This window comes from Aethalodelphis obliquidens, unplaced genomic scaffold (assembly GCF_003676395.1).
Source record: "Aethalodelphis obliquidens isolate GAN/ISIS:26980383/991018 unplaced genomic scaffold, ASM367639v1 scaffold27, whole genome shotgun sequence".
Taxonomy (NCBI): domain Eukaryota; kingdom Metazoa; phylum Chordata; class Mammalia; order Artiodactyla; family Delphinidae; genus Aethalodelphis; species Aethalodelphis obliquidens.
The window spans coordinates 1,708,703-1,725,576 of NW_020837971.1; the positions used below are offsets into that span (position 1 = coordinate 1,708,703).

The 16,874-nt window shown below is 37.2% G+C and overlaps 1 protein-coding gene across 1 annotated transcript in view; it reads left to right on the top strand.

Moving 5' to 3' along the window:
- The first annotated feature begins 380 nt into the window (after positions 1–380).
- Positions 381–16,874, top strand: part of SEMA3C (semaphorin 3C) — a 187,495-nt gene continuing 171,001 nt past the window's right edge. The window contains exons 1-2 of the mRNA XM_027123786.1: positions 381–605; positions 2,632–2,772. Coding sequence (XP_026979587.1) covers positions 2,670–2,772 — 103 coding nt within the window. The 5' untranslated portion in view covers positions 381–605; positions 2,632–2,669. The remainder of the gene's footprint in view (positions 606–2,631; positions 2,773–16,874) is intronic.

Below are 16,874 nucleotides of genomic sequence, written 5' to 3' on the forward strand. Positions count from 1 at the left end.
TATTTAAGGCCAAGCTTAATCTTGAATGCCTTCCAAGAGCAGCCGGTAACAAACAAAAACCTTGGAGCACACCCTGTTAAGTTGTTCACTCCACTGCAGAGCGCGAAAGCAGCAGAGGTGTTCAGTTCGTCCCCCAGACTGCTGCGGCGCATTCCTGTATCTCTAGGGCGTCTTGTCCTGGGGTCGGCCCCGCCCTGGCGGCTCCCTGCCACCCTCTCGCGGGCGCGCTCTGGGTGGGGCCTCGCGGCGGGTGGAGATGCGGCCGAGTGTGCTGGGCGGGTGAAGCGAGCCGGCTGGGCGGCGCGCTGGGGCAGCCAGAGCCGCGCGCCGCGTCGCTGTAATCGGACACCCGAGCGCTCGCCCCATGCGCCGGCCACTTTCCATTCACTTCATAGTGCTTGATTGAGCGACGCAGAGCAGGGCTCCCGGTGCCGCGCCACTGCAACGTTGAGGATTCCTTTACAAAGAAACTCAGAGGACCGGGAAGAAAGAATTTCACCTCTGGGACGCCCTAGAAATTACGGTCTTTGGGGAAAAGGACTACAAACACGCGGATCCAAACCTGTAGCAAATTGACTTTTCCGTGCTGATCTCGTCCCACATCGGTAAGCTGGATTCGTTGTTTTCAGCATTACAAATTTAGAAAAATATAACTTTTGGGTCTGGGTATAGACTTTTCACATATCAGTGTGCTCAGGTCTGGATATTTTCTTAAGAGCGCATGCAGTTTGTCATGGAAGTGTTTCCCTTGCTGAGAGCCCGGCTGGAATTGTTTCTTTAGGTTGTGACACCTGCGGAGAGTTTAAAGCTGAGTATTTCCCTGCCTTCTAAGGCAAAATTACTCGAGAGGATTTTATAAAAGAGTCCTTTTCTTACGTGTTATTAGTGTTCAGTCAGTACAAGTGAAAACAACAAGCAGCATGTCTTAAGTGTTTGAGTTAAAGGGAAGAAGTCATAAAATATGAGGGGCGGGGGCGTGTATGAGACACTTGGCTTTCAGTCCCTTCTCAGCTCTAGGTTGGCTTGAAATCACATTGCTCTGTATACTCACTCCACTTGACCTGTCATTTCATCTCCAATATTATTCTTTGCAATTTGTGGCATATGTAGCTCTCGTGGAGGCATATCAGATAAGACATTGTTAATAGCAATATGTAGAAATTCGTGATTATTATCAGCCTGCTTAATAAAGAGACAAAGTTTAGGCATATTTATAGCTTTGTGTGTGGGGGTCTTTATACATAAAGTCAACAAAACCAGGGAGTAAATTACTAAGGGAAAGTCACCCTATAAAATCAATTTTCTTCTAAGTTAATTTAGGGATGACAAGGTGAAGAGGTTGTGGAAGCAGGAAGAAAGTGTTTCTTTTGAAAATTACCAACACAAACATCTCTAGGGTTTCCTCCATCTGTGTGGTAAAAGAAGCATGCAATTTTGTTTCTGCCTCTTATAACATATATACCACCTAGGAAATCAACTTATAATTTTTGTTTACAATGGCATGTTCGGTTTAATTGTTCCTTTGCTTCTGTATTACTAAAGCTTTTCTATTGCTTCTGTTACTTTTCAAATTTTAGTGGCATTTCTTTATTGAATAAAACTAGTGGTAAAATTTTAATTTTAAAAGCCACATAATATTGAAGATCAGTATTGTTGTAACTTGTAAAAATAAATTTCTAGATTAAACTCTGTCATGTCATCTTATTGTATAATTGTGGTAGATTCAAAATGATGGGGTTTCTTTTATGGTCCTGAGTTTATTTTGCATATTGTGGCCACTAGAGCTCCTATAGATATGAAGTTCCACACTACCTGATCTTTGTTATTCAGACATTAGTTAATAGCATGTGTCAATTTTATAGCTATAGTTTCAAACAGTAATACCTGTCTCTCTGATTTATCTTTTGACATTTTGACAGCCCACTTTCTAGTCGATTTATTTTAAATATGCATTGAGGGATATATGGTTCACTGGATTGCTCACCACTAAGTCATTGGTTTGAATTTGGCACAAATCCATGGTTACCTCATCTACATCATTTAACAGCTGTATGGTCATCTGTTTAAACTGGCAGATAACTAATTCCAGTGATCAAGGATTGAGCACTAGTAGATCTCTGTGTAGAAATATCATTTCAGAGATGGTTACTCCAAAAGAGATAATGAGTGTGTGGAAGTGAATGTTCATGTGGGATTTTCCTACTGCTACTATATTTATGGTAGAAAGAGAAGTTTTCATCCACTAATACCTATTTGCACCATTCTCAAGTCTTTTCAATGTAATGTGTTTTTTAAAGCGAAAAATAAGTTTAAATATTGGCTTTTCCTTTGGGAATCAGTAACTTTTTCCTGGCTGCCTTGTTTAATATTAGCATTATTTTGCTGGAAGATGAAATAATTTCACTTTTAACAAAGACTTCCAGACACAAATGAAATCAAATCCAAATTTTCACATCTAAGAAACAGTCACAGCACCTCCTACTGTTTGCATGACTGTAAAAATTCAGCTGTGTCTTTTGTGAATAGAGTGCTCTGTCTAGATTGCTGGTTTTGCGTGTGTGGTGGGAAGGGGGGCGTGTGCTCCTAAAATGTGAAGTGAAATATAACAAACTTGTTATCTTTATTTTAAAGGTACTTTCCCTTGGATATTAACTTGCAAATCTGAAGAAATGGCATTCCAGGCAATTTGGGTCTTGGTTGGAGTATTTGTTTGTTCTACCTGTGTAAAAGGATCATCTCAGCCCCAAGCAAGAGTTTACTTAACATTTGATGGTAAGAAAGTTGATAAACACTCTGAGGACAATGTTATTTGAAGTATTTTTTCTTATCCAGATTCAAAAATTACTAAAGACAGTAAAATATTATTGAGTATTGATTAGCTTTAAAAATATCTAGTGGACAGCTTTTTGGATGACAGCTATTTTAAATTATTGGTTAATAGACAAAAGCCTCTCTTGCATTTGTTTATGAAAATGCTTGAAGTATATTCTGCCCTTTCTGAAGTTTCTTCTGTGTTTGCATGCACGCGCATGAGGAGGTGGTGAAGAACTCAAAGCCTAAGGTCTTTGATCTTAGTAGTCACTTGGCTTTGTTGAGGAACACCCCTTAACTGCTAATCCTCATCAGCAGAAAGAGCTATGCAAGTTTAATTATTACAATTTTTTATAATACATATTGGGCCTTAGCCTCAAAACTGGTCTCTCCATACATTGTTCTACTGGTGTTTCTTCTATTTCCATGAGGAGTTCCTGAGGTTGGCAAAGTCTTCTAATTAATTGAAAAGGACCTAAAAGAATAGTCGGAAATATTGCAATATTTTGATTGCTGTTGTATGCAGATGTTCTCTTCAGAAGCTTAGGGAAACGAGTGTGATTTCAAATTTTCACAAACATGAAAGGCTTATGGTCCTCTGAGGGTATGGTTTGCCAAATGTGCGCATGAGCTTTAATGTATATAGTTCAAATGACTTGTAGATGGATGATTTTGGTCAGTCACATAACGCATACTAATTGGACAGATGGAATAAGAAATGGATCAGAGGGCATCCCTGGTGGAGCAGTGTTTGAGAGTCCGCCTGCCGATGCAGGGAACATGGGTTCGTGCCCTGGTCCGGGAAGATCCCACATGACGCGGAGCGGCTGGGCCCGTGAGCCATGGCCGCTGAGCCTGCGCGTCCGGAACCTGTGCTCCGCAACAGGAGAGGCCACAACAGTGAGAGGCCCGCGTACCGCAAAAAAAAAATAAAGAAAGAAAGAAAGAAATGGATCAGGCAGGAAGATCATCCTGCCAGTCAGGTCATTTATATTTTTATTACTTCTTTCAGCTCTGTCTCTGCGTAAACCTCAGTGTCACTGGGCATATTTTCATTCATTTGAGAAATAGTATACTCTCAAGCCTTATGTAGCAGGATGTCTTTGAAACTCTATCTTGAATGTCAAACAGCAGTATGACTGACACTTATCACTCAAATGGCTATCCTTTTCTCTTTCTTTCTTAAATCACCAAGTGCTTTCCCCAAGGTCATCATAAGCACTGAAGGGGCCTTATTTAGAACTTAGAGTGTGTGAGCTTCTACTTGTTTCCTTAGCTTCTGAGTTAGGCATTCCCCTCAAAAACCCATGGCTATCCAGTTAAGTTGGGAAGAAAGGAAAAACAGACCTTTGAAGTATCTTTTTTTTTTTTAATTACTAACAAATCTTGCAGTCTGCCAACACCTCTTCTCCTAAGTTGAGAACTATGAATTACCTAATCAAATAAAAAAGAAAGGCATTAAGGAACAGTACAATTTCTCCCCAGTTTTCTGTATTTCTCTCAGCATATAGGAAGATGGAGTGGTCTCATAGATGAGGTATCTAAACTTGCTCTCTCTATTACTTTGAAACTAATCGAACTTCTTTTAACTGAAACTTAAACCAAAATATGTAAACATTAAAAACAAGTGTGTCAGTAGAGATAATTCATTAGGTCTGTGTTTGAAAAGACTATTACAATTTACCTTTTACAGAGGAAATTAATACAATCTTTTAAAACCAAACTTCAATACCATGTAGGACAGTGACTGCTATTTACAAAGTGACTAGAAATTATGATGGGCTTTTTAAAATTCTGCATATGTAAAATTTTAAATGCTCTTAATCTCAAAACAGATTCTTATAGAATAATACTTTAATTTATAACATATGCAGAATACAGCATGATTAGATAAGCTAATGATCTGAAAGTCTTATAATTCCTATTTTATTCTTCCCAAGAGTCTTACTAGGAAATAATTAGAGAGATAGAATTCACTTAATTTGAATACTGTTTTAAAGAGATATATCAACAAGCATAATGAAATGCCACGGTTTCTAAATTAATACCAAAAAAAACTCCAAAAATGAACTGTATAATAGACAAAGTATCATTGGAAAAGTACCTTGAGCAAAACCAATTGTTAAAATGTATATATTTTAATCATTAATTCATATTAATTTTCTTAAGAGATTTGACAGTGAACCTGCTTGAGATCCTGTTCCAAATTTCTTATCACTTAAAGTGTCTCTTTGATCTTATTATGACTTCTCTGAGTATCGCACTGAATAGGTTACTAAATTTCTTCCAAAATGGTTTAGTCTTAACATCAAAATATAGAACTTTGTACAAGGTTGACATATATATGAATATATGTTAATTTAAATATATACAGATATATACTTTCATTTATTTCATAATTTAAAATTTCTGAGTGACACATTAGAAGAATCCTCTCAGTCTTGTCTTACTGTCCAATTAAGAATCACAGTCAATTTAAAGGTAGGTGAAATAAGAGATCTCTTCTCCCATCCAAATTCCATCCCTTCTTGTGGTGGTGATAACATTTAGGAAACAATGATTTACAGATTTGCCTTCCCTATTCATCTAGTGCAAGGTCAACCAGATGGTCATCACTACTATGGGAGAATGTACTTCAGGTGTTATTAATTAGTTACATTTGTGCTAGATAAATCTTGCATGTTAAAAGAACAGTGACTTGGGCTTCCCTGGTGGCGCAGTGATTGAGGGTCCGCCTGCCGATGCAGGGGACACGGGTTCGTGCCCCGGGCCAGGAAGATCCCACTTTCCACGGAGCGGCTGGGCCCGTGAGCCATGGCCACTGAGCCTGCGCGTCCGGAGCCTGTGCTCTGCAACGGGCGAGGCCACAACAGTATAGAGGCCCACGTACCACAACAAAAAATAAAAAAAGAACTGTGACTCCTATTAGATATTGCATTTCATAATTTTTATAATTCTTATTTTTTGCCATATACCTTTTCAAATGAATAAAACGTTCATGCAAATTATTTTTGTTTGAGTTGAATTTTTCTTGAAAAAATTCCAATTGTTTGACAAATTCACATTTCATAACATTATTGTATATTTTTTTTCCAGAAAATCTTTAAGATCAATAAGGGTCATAAGGAAAGGCGAGGCTATGTATATAAATAGACAAAACTTGTTTTGCTTGCTAATATGCAAGGGAAATAATTGTTGAAAAGATTCTGCTTTATCAAGAAGAAATTTTAGCATGTAATCTTTTACAAAATCAGGAATAAATACTCCATAATTTGACAGAAGATATCAGTTGCATGTAATTTTAAGAAAAGGTGCTGAGCTTCAGAAAAATGGAAATATTGTCTATATTTGAATAGATATGAAATCTGATGACTACTTTAAATGTGTTAAATATTGTTTCTATTTAAAAATGAGATATTCTTTTCTCTTTTGTTTATATTTTTATTGAGCTATAATTGACATATAACATTGTATTAGTTTTAGGTGTACAACATAATGGTGCGATATTTGTATGCACTGCAGAATGGTTACTGCAACAGGTTGTTACCATATGTCATTGTAGAAAGTTCCAAAAATTATTTTTCTTGTGATGAGAACTTTAAGATTTGCTTTCTTAGCAACTTTCAAATACAGTACTATTAATTGTAGTCACCATGCTATATATTATATCCCCATAACGTATTTATTTTATACCCAGAAGTTTTATATCTTTTGACCCCTTCACCAATTTTGCCCACCCTCCATGCCCTGCCTCTGGAACCACCAATCTGTGCTCTGTATCTAAGGCTTGGACTTTTTTTTTTTAAGATGCCATATATAAATTAGATCATACAGTTTTTGTCTTTGTCTGACTTATTTCACTTAGCATAATGCCCTCAAGGACCAGCCATGTTGTTGGAAATAGCAAGATTTCATTCTTTTTTGTGGGCGAATAATATTCCATTGTATATGCATACCATATCTTCTTTATCCATTCATTCATTGACGGAAGCTTAGGTTGTTTCCATATCTTGGCTACTTTAAATAATGCTGCAATGAACTTGGGTGTTCATATATCTTTTGAGTTAGGGTTTTCATTCTCTTTGGATAAATACCTAGAAGTGGAATTACTGAATCATATGGTAATTCTATTTTCAGTTTTTTTGAGGAACCTCCCCACTGTTTTCTATAGTTGCTGCAGCAATTTACATTCCCACCAACAGTGCACAAGGGTTCCCTTTTCTTCACGATCTCACCAACACTTATTTCTTGTCTTTTTGTTGGTAGCCATTCTGACAGGTGTGGTCTAAGGTGAGCTATTTCATTGTGATTTTGATTTGCATTTCCCTGAAGATGAGTGATGTGGAGTATCTTTTCATATGCCCCTTGGCCATTTGTATGACTCTTTGGAAAATGTTTATTCATATGTTCTGCCCATTTTTTAGTCGAATTATTTGTAATTTTGCCATTGAGTTGTATGAGGCCTTTATATATTGTGGGTAATACCCCTTATTGTATATATAATATGTTTTGCAAATATATTCTCCCATTCAGAAGGTTGCCTTTTTATTTTGTTGGTGGGTTCCTTTGCTGTGCAGCAGCTTTTTACTTTGATATAGTTCCATTTGTTGATTTTTGCTTTTGTTGCCTTTGCTTTTGGAGTCAGACCCAAAAAATCGTCGCCAAGACTGATGTCAAGGAACTTATTTCCTGTGTTGTCTTCTAAGAGTTTTTTGTTTCTGGTCTTACTTTTAAATCTTTAATCCATTTGGAGTACATTTTTGTGTATGCTATAAAATAATAGTCTGGATTCTTTTTTTTTTTTTGCATTGGGCTGTCCAGTTTTTCCACACCATTTATTGAGGAGGCTGTCCTTTCCCCATTGTATATTCTTAGCTTCTTTGTTGTAAATGATTGACCGTGTATGCTTGAGTTTATTTCTGGGCTCTGTGTTCTGTTACATTTACCTATGTGTCTGTTTTTATGCCAATACCATACACTTTTGATTACTACAGTTTTGTAATATAGTTTGAAATCAGGGTGCATGATATCCCAGCCTTATTCACCTTTCTCAAGATTTCTTGGCTATTCAGGGTCTTTTGTGGTTCCATACAAATTTTGGAATTGTTTGTTCAATTTCCGTGAAAGATGTCATTGGAATTTTGATAGGGACTGCATTGAATCTGTATATTGCTTTGGGTAATATGGACATTTTAACTGTATTAATTCTTCCAATGCATAGGCACGAATGTCTTTTCATTTCCATGTTTCTTCCTCAGTTTCTTTCAGTATATAGTTTTCAGTGTACAGGTCTTTCACCTCTTTGGTTAAATTTATTCCTAGGTATTTACTCTTTTTTTTCCTTTTAAATAAACTTTACTCTTAGAAGAGTTTTAGATTTACAGAAAAATTAAGAAGGTAGTACAGGTAGCTTCCATATACCCTACACCCAGTTTCTTCTCTTGCTAACATCTTATATTAATATGGTACATTGGTTACAATTAATAGACCAATATTTATATATTACTATTAAATAAAGTCCATTTTTTAAGATTTCCTTAGTTTTTTTTTTTTTTTTGCTGTACGCGGGCCTCTCACTGTTGTGGCCTTTCCCATTGCGGAGCACAGGCTCCAGACGCGCAGGCTTAGCGGCCGTGGCTCACGGGCCCAGCCGCTCCATGGCATGTGGGATCCTCCCGGACAGAGGTACGAACCCGTGTCCCCTGCATCGGCAGGCAGACTCTCAACCACTGCGCCACCAGGGAAGCCCCCTTAGTTTTCACCTAACGTCCTTTTTCTGTTCCAGGATCCCATCCAGGATAGTGCATTACATTTAGTCATCATGCCTTACTCAGCTCCTCTCATACCTGCTTTTCAAAGCAAAACAAGGAGAAGCTCCTCCATGGTTCCTGTGGTAAATTAGTCTCTCCTGCTTCTGTCTTTGGTCTTGGGCCATGCACAACTAAAAGTTTAATATTTAAGGCATTCTTCCTGAGGCTGGTTTTTGTAAGAGCAGAAAATAATGGGAAACAGTAATATTCTAACACTCAAAAATTCATAGCACCAATGTAGGTGCTGAATACATACTTCACTGAGTTTATCTAGTGATCCAGTGAGGTAGTGTGTATGGAGTCTTCCAAAGCCGCAGTCTGTGTTTTCATTGATGATAGAAGTGGGGATGCTCCCTTGCTGTCTTGGTCCTCCAAATTTCTTTACAAGTATGAGTGGCTATGCGACTCAAGTTTAGTCAATGTGATGTAAGACAAAGATACTAGGTAAGGTTTATATAATGCACAAACTCACCGGCATTCATTTGGCCCTTTATCCTTTGCCCTAATCCATGATTCCTATCTGGAATATCAAAAATGGTTTTGATTAATAGAAATAAAGTATTTTATTCTTTCTGATGCAATTATAAAGGAGGGATTGTTTTCTTAATTTCTCTTTCTAATAGTTCATTGTTAGTGTATAGAAATGCATCCAAATTTTGAATATTGATTTCGTACCCTGAAAATTTACTGAGTTTATTCATTTTAAAAGTTTTTTTGTGAAGTCTTATGAATTTATATATATATAATCATGTTGTCCACAAATAGTGACAGTATTACTTCTTCCTTTCCAATTTGGATGTCTTGTATTTCTTCTTCTTTCCTAATTGCACCGGCTAGGACTTCCAATATTATGTTGAATAGAAGTGGAAAGAGTGGACATCCTTGTCTTGTTCCTAATCTTAGAGGAAAAGATTTCAGCTTTTCACCATTGAATATGAGGTTACCTGTGGGTTTGTCATATAGGGTCCTTATTATGTTGAAGCATGTTCCCTCTATACCCCCTTTGTTGAGTTTTTATTGTGAATGAAAGTTGAATTTTGGCAAATGCTTTTCCTGCATTTATTTGAGACAATCGTGATTTTTCTCCATTTCGTTAATGTGGTATATTATGTTGATTAATTTGCAGATGTTGAACCATCCTTACATCCCTAGAATAAGTCCGACTTGATCATGGTGTATGCTCTTTTTAGTGTATTGTTGAATTGTGTTTGCTAATATTTTGTTGAGGATCTTTGCACCTATGCTTATCTGGGATATTGGCCTGTAATTTGTGTGTGTGTGTTTGGTGTCCTTTACTGGCTTTGGTATCAGGGTAATGCTGGCCTCATAAAATGAGTTTTGAAGCATTCCTTCCTCTTCAATATTTTGCAAGAGTTTTAAGAAGGATAGGGCTTCCCTGGTGGCGCAGTGGTTGAGTCCGCCTGCTGATGCAGGGGACACGGGTTTGTGCCCTGGTCCGGGAAGATCCCACATGCCGGCGAGTGGCTGGGCCCGTGAGCCATGGCCACTGAGCCTGCGCATCCAGAGCCTGTGCTCCACAACAGGAGAGGCCACAACAGTGAGAGGCCCGCATACCGAAAAAAAAAAAAGAAGAGTTTTAAGAAGGATAGATATTAAATCTTCTTTGAATGTTTGGTAGAATTCACCAGAGAAGCCATCTGGTCCTAGACTTTTGTTTGTTGGGACATTTTCAATTACTGATTCAATCTCTTTATTAGTAATTGGTCTATTCAGATTTTCTATTTCCTCATCATTGAATCTTGGCCGATTGTATGCTTCTAGAAATTTATCCACTTCTTCTGGGTTGTCAAATTTCTTGGTGTTTAATTGTTCATAGTTGTCTTTTATGGTTCCTTGTATTTCTGTGATTCCTTGTATTTCTGTAAAGTCTCCTTTTTCATTTCTGATTTTATTTATTTGAACCCTCTCTCTTTTTCTCTTTGGTGCATCAAAAAAATTTTGTACAAAAAATTTTGTTCTTTTCAAAGAACCAGATCTTAGTTTCATTAATCTTTTCTGTTGTCTTTTAGTCTCTGTTTAATTTATTTCCACACTGATCTTTATTATTTCCTCCCTTCTACTAATTTGGGCTTCATTTATTCTTCTTTTTCTAGTCCATTTAAATGTAAAGTTAGTTGGTTTATTTGATATTTTCTGGTTTCTTGAGGTAGGCCTGTATCACTATGATTCCCTCTTACAACTGTTTTTGCTCTATCCCATAGATTTTGGTGTGTTGTATTTCTTGTATTTCCATTTTCATGTGTCCCAAGTTATTTTTTGATTTCTCTTTTGATTTCTTCATTGACCCATTGGTTGTTCAGTAGCATGTTGTTTAATCTCCACATATTTGTGGGGTTTTTTTCCTTTTTTTCTTGTAATTGATTTCTAGTTTTATACTATTATAATTAGAAAAGATGCTTGAATTGACTTCAGTCTTCTTAAATTCATTGAGACTTGTTTTATGACCTAACATATGATCTATCCTGGAAAATATTCCATGTGCACTTGGGAAGAATGTGTATTCTGCTGCTTTTGGATGGAATGTTCTGTATACATCTGTTAAATTTTTCTGGTCTAATGTGTTATTTAAGACTGATGTTCTGTTAATTTTCTGTCTGGATGATCTATTCATTGATCTTAGTGGGATACTAAAGTCCCCTGTTATTATTATACTGCTGTCATTTTCTCCCTTTAGGTCTGTTAATATTTGCTTTATATATTGAGGTACTCTTATTTTGGGTGCACAAATATTTACAAATGTTATATCTTCTTGTTGGTTTAACCCCTTTATCATTATGTAATGACCATCTTTGGTTTTTTTTTTACATTATTCGTTTTAAAGTCTATTTTGTCTGACATAAGTATAGCTACCCCATCTTTCTTTTGGTTTTGTTTGCATAAAACATCTTTTTTCATCCCTTAACATTTAGTCTGTGTATGTCCTTACATCTGAAGTGAGTCTCTTGTAAGAAGCATGTAGATGGGCCTTGTTTTTTAATCCATTCAGCCACTCTGTCTTTTGATTGTAGAATTTATTCCCTTTACATTTAAAGTAATGTTTAATAGATATGTACAAATTTGCTAATTGTTTTTTGGGGCTGTTTTGTAGTTCTTCTCTACTCCTTTCATCTTCTCTTACTCTCTTCCCTTGCGTTTCTTTTTTTGTTTGTTTGTTGTTGTTGTTGTTTTTGAGGTACGTGGGCCTCTCACTGCTGTGGCCTCTCCCGTTGCGGAGCACAGGCTCCGGATGCGCAGGCTCAGGGGCCATGGCTCATGGGCCCAGCCGCTCCGTGGCACACAGGATCCTCCCGGACCGGGGCATGAACCCGTGTCCCCTGCATCAGCAGGTGGACTCTCAACCACTGCGCCACCAGGGAAGCCCCTTCCCTTGTGTTTTGATGACTTTCTTTAGTGTTATGCTTAGATTTTTTTCTCATCTTTTGTGTATCTACTATAGGTTTTTGCTTTGTGGTTACCATGAGGTTCACATATAACAGCTTATATACATAACAGTCTACTCTAAGTTGAAAACAAGTTAAATTAGAATGCATTCTAGAACTGTATACTTTTACTCCCCCGACCACCTTTTATGTTTTTGATTTCACATTTTACATCTTTTTAGTTTATGTATCCCTTAACTAATTATAGTTATAGTTATTTTTACTACTTTTGTCTTTTAACCTTCACACTAGCTTCATAAGTGATTAATCCACTACCTTTACTATATAGTTACCTTTACCAGTGAGATTTTTATTTTCATATGTTTTCTTGTTACTAATTGGTACCACTTCCTTTCAGCTTAAAAAGTCCCTTTAACTTTTCATGTAAGGCCAGTTTACTGGTTATGAACTCCTTTAGCTTTTTCCTGCCTGGAAAACTTTATCTCTCCTTCAATTCAGGATGATAACCTTGTGGCGTAGAGTATTTTTGGTTGGAAGTTTTTCCTTTCAGCACCTTGGATATATCACGCTATTCCCTCTGTTCTGCCAAGTTTCTGCTGAAAATTCTGCTGATAGTCTAATGGGTGTTCCCTTCTATGTAACAAGTTGTTTTTTGTCTCTTGCTGTTTTTAACATTCTTTCTCAATCTTTAAATTGTGACAGTGTATTATGATGTGTCTTGGTGTGGATCTCTTTGGGTTCTTCTTATTTGGAACTTTCTGGGATTCCTGGATCTGGATTCTGTTTCCTTTCCCAGGTTAGGGAAGTTTTCAGCCTTATTTCTTCAAATAAATCTTCTGTCTTTTTTCTCTTCTCCTTCTGGGACCCCTGTAAGGCAAATGCTGTTTCTCTTTATGTTGTCCTAGAAGTCCTGTAAACTATCTTAACTTTTTAAAATTCTTTTTTTCTTTTGCTGCCCTGTTTGTGTGAATTTCCACTGCCCTGTCTTCCAGATTACCAATTCTTCTGTTTCTTCTAGTCTGCTGTTGAACTCCTCTAGTGTATTTTTCAGTTCCATTTTTGTATTCTTCAATTCTGAGACTTCTGTTTGGTACTTTATTATCTTTTCTGTATTTGTTCAAGTTCTCACTGTGTTCATTCAGTCTTCTCCCAAATTCAATGAAAATCTTTATGACTAGTACTTTGAACTGTTTATCAGACAAATTACTTGTCTTCATTTAATTCAGATTTTTTCTGAGGTTTTATTTTGTTCCTTGTTTGGAACATATTCTTGTTTCCTTATTTTGCTTGACTCTCTGTATTTGTGTCTATGTATTAGATGAAACAGCTACCTCTCTCAGTCTCAAAGGAGTGGTCTTATGTAGGAGATGAACCTTGTTGTTCAACCTTGCAGTAACTCTTGCGTGTCTCTCAAACCCCTGTGATTGTCTAAGCAGCCTGATTTATTTTTGGTATGTCACAGATGTTGAGGGTGTACCAAGCCCCATCAGTGTTCCATAGGGAGGGATCTCAGAGAGCACCTAGTTTCAGGCTGATTGGAAAGAATACCCTCAGGTAGCAGCTTTTAAAGTATGCAAATATATACAGCTCTGTGGGACCACAAATGTAAGCCCTGCTGTCTTCCAGATCAGGTGATGTGGAGGTGTCGCCTGGATGACAGTTGCAAAACTCAGGGCTCCAGACGAGTGTATAAACTCCTTTCTGGGAGGCACCAGTGAGCTGTAGTGAGGCCGAGGGAGGAGAATACAATGATGGCATTCCCTGTCCTACATTCCCTGAGAGCACTTCCATAGCTTCTAGATGTGTGGCAAACCTTAAGTTTCCCCCTCAGGTTGAAGCTCAAGAAAATAGGCCTTTTTTCACAGAAAGACTGGGGTTGTGTTTCATTCTGCTGTCTGTTCAATGCCCTGGATGTGGTAGCCTTTCAAGAACTGACTCTCTCATTGTTTCCGTCCTGTAGGGCCCAGAAACGAAAGCTCCCCTGGCCACCAGAGGCAGGTGATCAGGGTGCATCTCCTGTGTGGACTGTGCACACCTGCTGGCTTTAGCGAGGCAGCAGGAGAACTCAGGGTCATGATGCATCTGCAGATGTTATCTTTAGAGATGGAGCAGAAGAGTACAGTAATTCAACTTCCAGCTTTAGAAGGCAGCAGGAGAACACAGGGCAGGTCGTGAATGCCAGAGATTTAGCAGAGCAGCAGGGAAGTGCTGTGACTGTATGTGCCTGGTGGTACTAGCCAGGTAGAGGGGAGAACACAAAAAATGTCACCCACCAACACCTCCATCCCCAGAGAGAGTCCTAAAAGGCCACTACCCCTCCAGCAGATGCTTTAAGATTAGCAAATGAATTTCCTTCACATATAGACTAGGAAGTTTTCAAACTGCTACTTTTGTGCTGAGTCCCAAGGCGAGTTGTCTGTATGTAAAAGCCCTTTAATAGCAGAATCTCACTTCCCAGCAGCCTTTTGGGTCTCCTGGACATAAGCCCCTTTGTTTTCAAAACCAGACATTATGGGGCCTCATGTCTCCTGTGCAAGTCCCAAGGGTTGGGGTGCTTGATATGGGGCACAAACCATTCACTCCTCAAGGAGAAGCTCTATATTTGTGAGATCCCTCCTAATTGTGGGTTGCTGTGCCAGAGGTGGATTTTTTGGCAAAGAAGCACTAATTCAGTCATGTGGATGTTTTGGTTTTGTTAGTACAAACCTCTAAGTTATCAGACCTTATTTTTTTAAGTAATCCTGATAAATACTGGATTATCATTTTTGTTTATGTTTTTAGATCTAGAAAGATAATATTCTGAAATAAAGAAGTAGGATAAGACTAAGGTGCACTCAATAAAACACAAGCTTCAAAAAGCCTGAATATCATTTTACTGAATAGGCAGCTGTCTGGCTCCACTTCAAGTTTTCTTTTTAGAGTTTCTAAAAAACTCTTATGAGTTATCAAGATAACCATGGAAATATTTTAAATTGCTTTATAAAGCTATGAATGCTCAAAAATAAATTCATTGATAGTTAAATGCATGGCAGAAAAGTCAATTATTTGTGACTGCTAGTAATTCCTTGCTATGTTCAGTAAAGACTTTCTACTACTAAACTGTTCCTCACCCCATTTAAGCCTGTGACTAATTACCTAAAACTCAAAAGAAAAAAACAATTAAAAGATTAAAACTCCATAAAGATTTTTGCTATTTGGATACATAGCTAATATTGGCCAATTTTCCAGCCCAAAGTTGAGTTTTACATTTACATTTACATATGCATGACAGTGGTTTAAAAACATAAAAATGTCAGTGTGAGTTGTATCGGGAAACAAGTGTATTCAGTGTAGAGACTAGGGTTGCATAAGATTATAAGCTCTTTCAGTTATTTACTTTGTGATTCTTTTTGCCTTCTTTTAGTGCTGAATTTTAATTAATAAAGCTGTCAAAGTCTCCAGGTCATTGATAGTATACAAATGAAAGATGATGGAATTTTACAAAACTTCTTTTATCTTTTAATACCTGCCTCATTTGACAGAAAGCTTAGTTAATTAAACAATAAATGAAAGGACCCCTGTGAACTAGTAGGCTGAATCCAAAAGCTGATAAATTGTTATTGGACAATAAACTCAAAACAATAAATTGCCTCTCTATGAACTCTGGTAGCATTAACATTGCAAGGCACATTTGTTGAAAACAGTTTGCCTACTGGTTGCCCAAGAGATAAAAATAAAGCCTTGATTACTCCATTAATCTTGGAGAATGCTCACTCTGGTTGTATTGAATCTTCTGAAATACTTAGTTCTTGGGAAAACTTGTGTTACTACAATTTCCTTTAATTTCCCTGCCAGTGGTCTCAGTTAAATATCAATTAAACATCTTAAATAACACCTGCATGTTTTAATAAACCTAACTCAACAAGGGGTGCTGTGTGAATAGGAAGCTCTTTGCATTCTTCCCCTGTGAGAGAGTCACTGAACTCTGGAAGGGATTGATGAATGCAAGTGTGAGTTGGATGTTACCTAAAGCATAAAGAATCTTTAGAGTAGCACTAAATTTGTGGTGTAAAGAGCAAGTTAAAACAGTTGTAAAATACTGTGGAAATAGAAAATGAGAAGAAATTGCCCCAAAATTCATATGTCTATATTGCCGTAAGGTATATATTGACATGGGACTCTAGTAGTCAAAATAAGACAAAATGTGTTTCATAGCCTTGAATTGGAGGAGAGAAGTTTTAGGTATAGCAAAGAATGTCTCTTGGGAAATATTAGGACAGAAATGTATTACAGTGATATGCTGTGTATCTCTTTTTAAATGATTTTTAGAAAAAAGTTGGAAACATATTTTCCTGTCATAAAAAAGTAATTCTTGGTGAGTTTTCTCAGAATCCAATAAGCTTAATTCTGTTGCCAAAAGATGATGTTGTGGTGTTAAGCCATTCCTAGAGGTACAAGGTTCCTGCAGTTGGGAACCAAGAGGGATGCTTCAGTAATCTGAAATCAGAAGAGTGAGCTTATATGCTCTGTTAATTTAGTCAACCAACTATGGCAATTCCATGAAAAAATGCGTCATATTCCATGATTATCCATAGATACATGTGAATATTTATAATTGAACTGTCAAATGAAGGTGGCTCAAGTGATGCTTGATAGATTATTTTAAATCCATTTTACATGTTGATCAAATATGTGGATATGTTTTTCACAAGTGTGGATAATAGGATACGTTACATAGACTTTCTTTGCAGTTTTGATTTAGAAAAATATACCTAGAACTAAATATATGCATTTTTCCATCCTTCATAGATGTGTGCTACCATTTTGTCTTCTGTGTTTCTAAAATATTTTGATAATTTATTTGTATTCATTA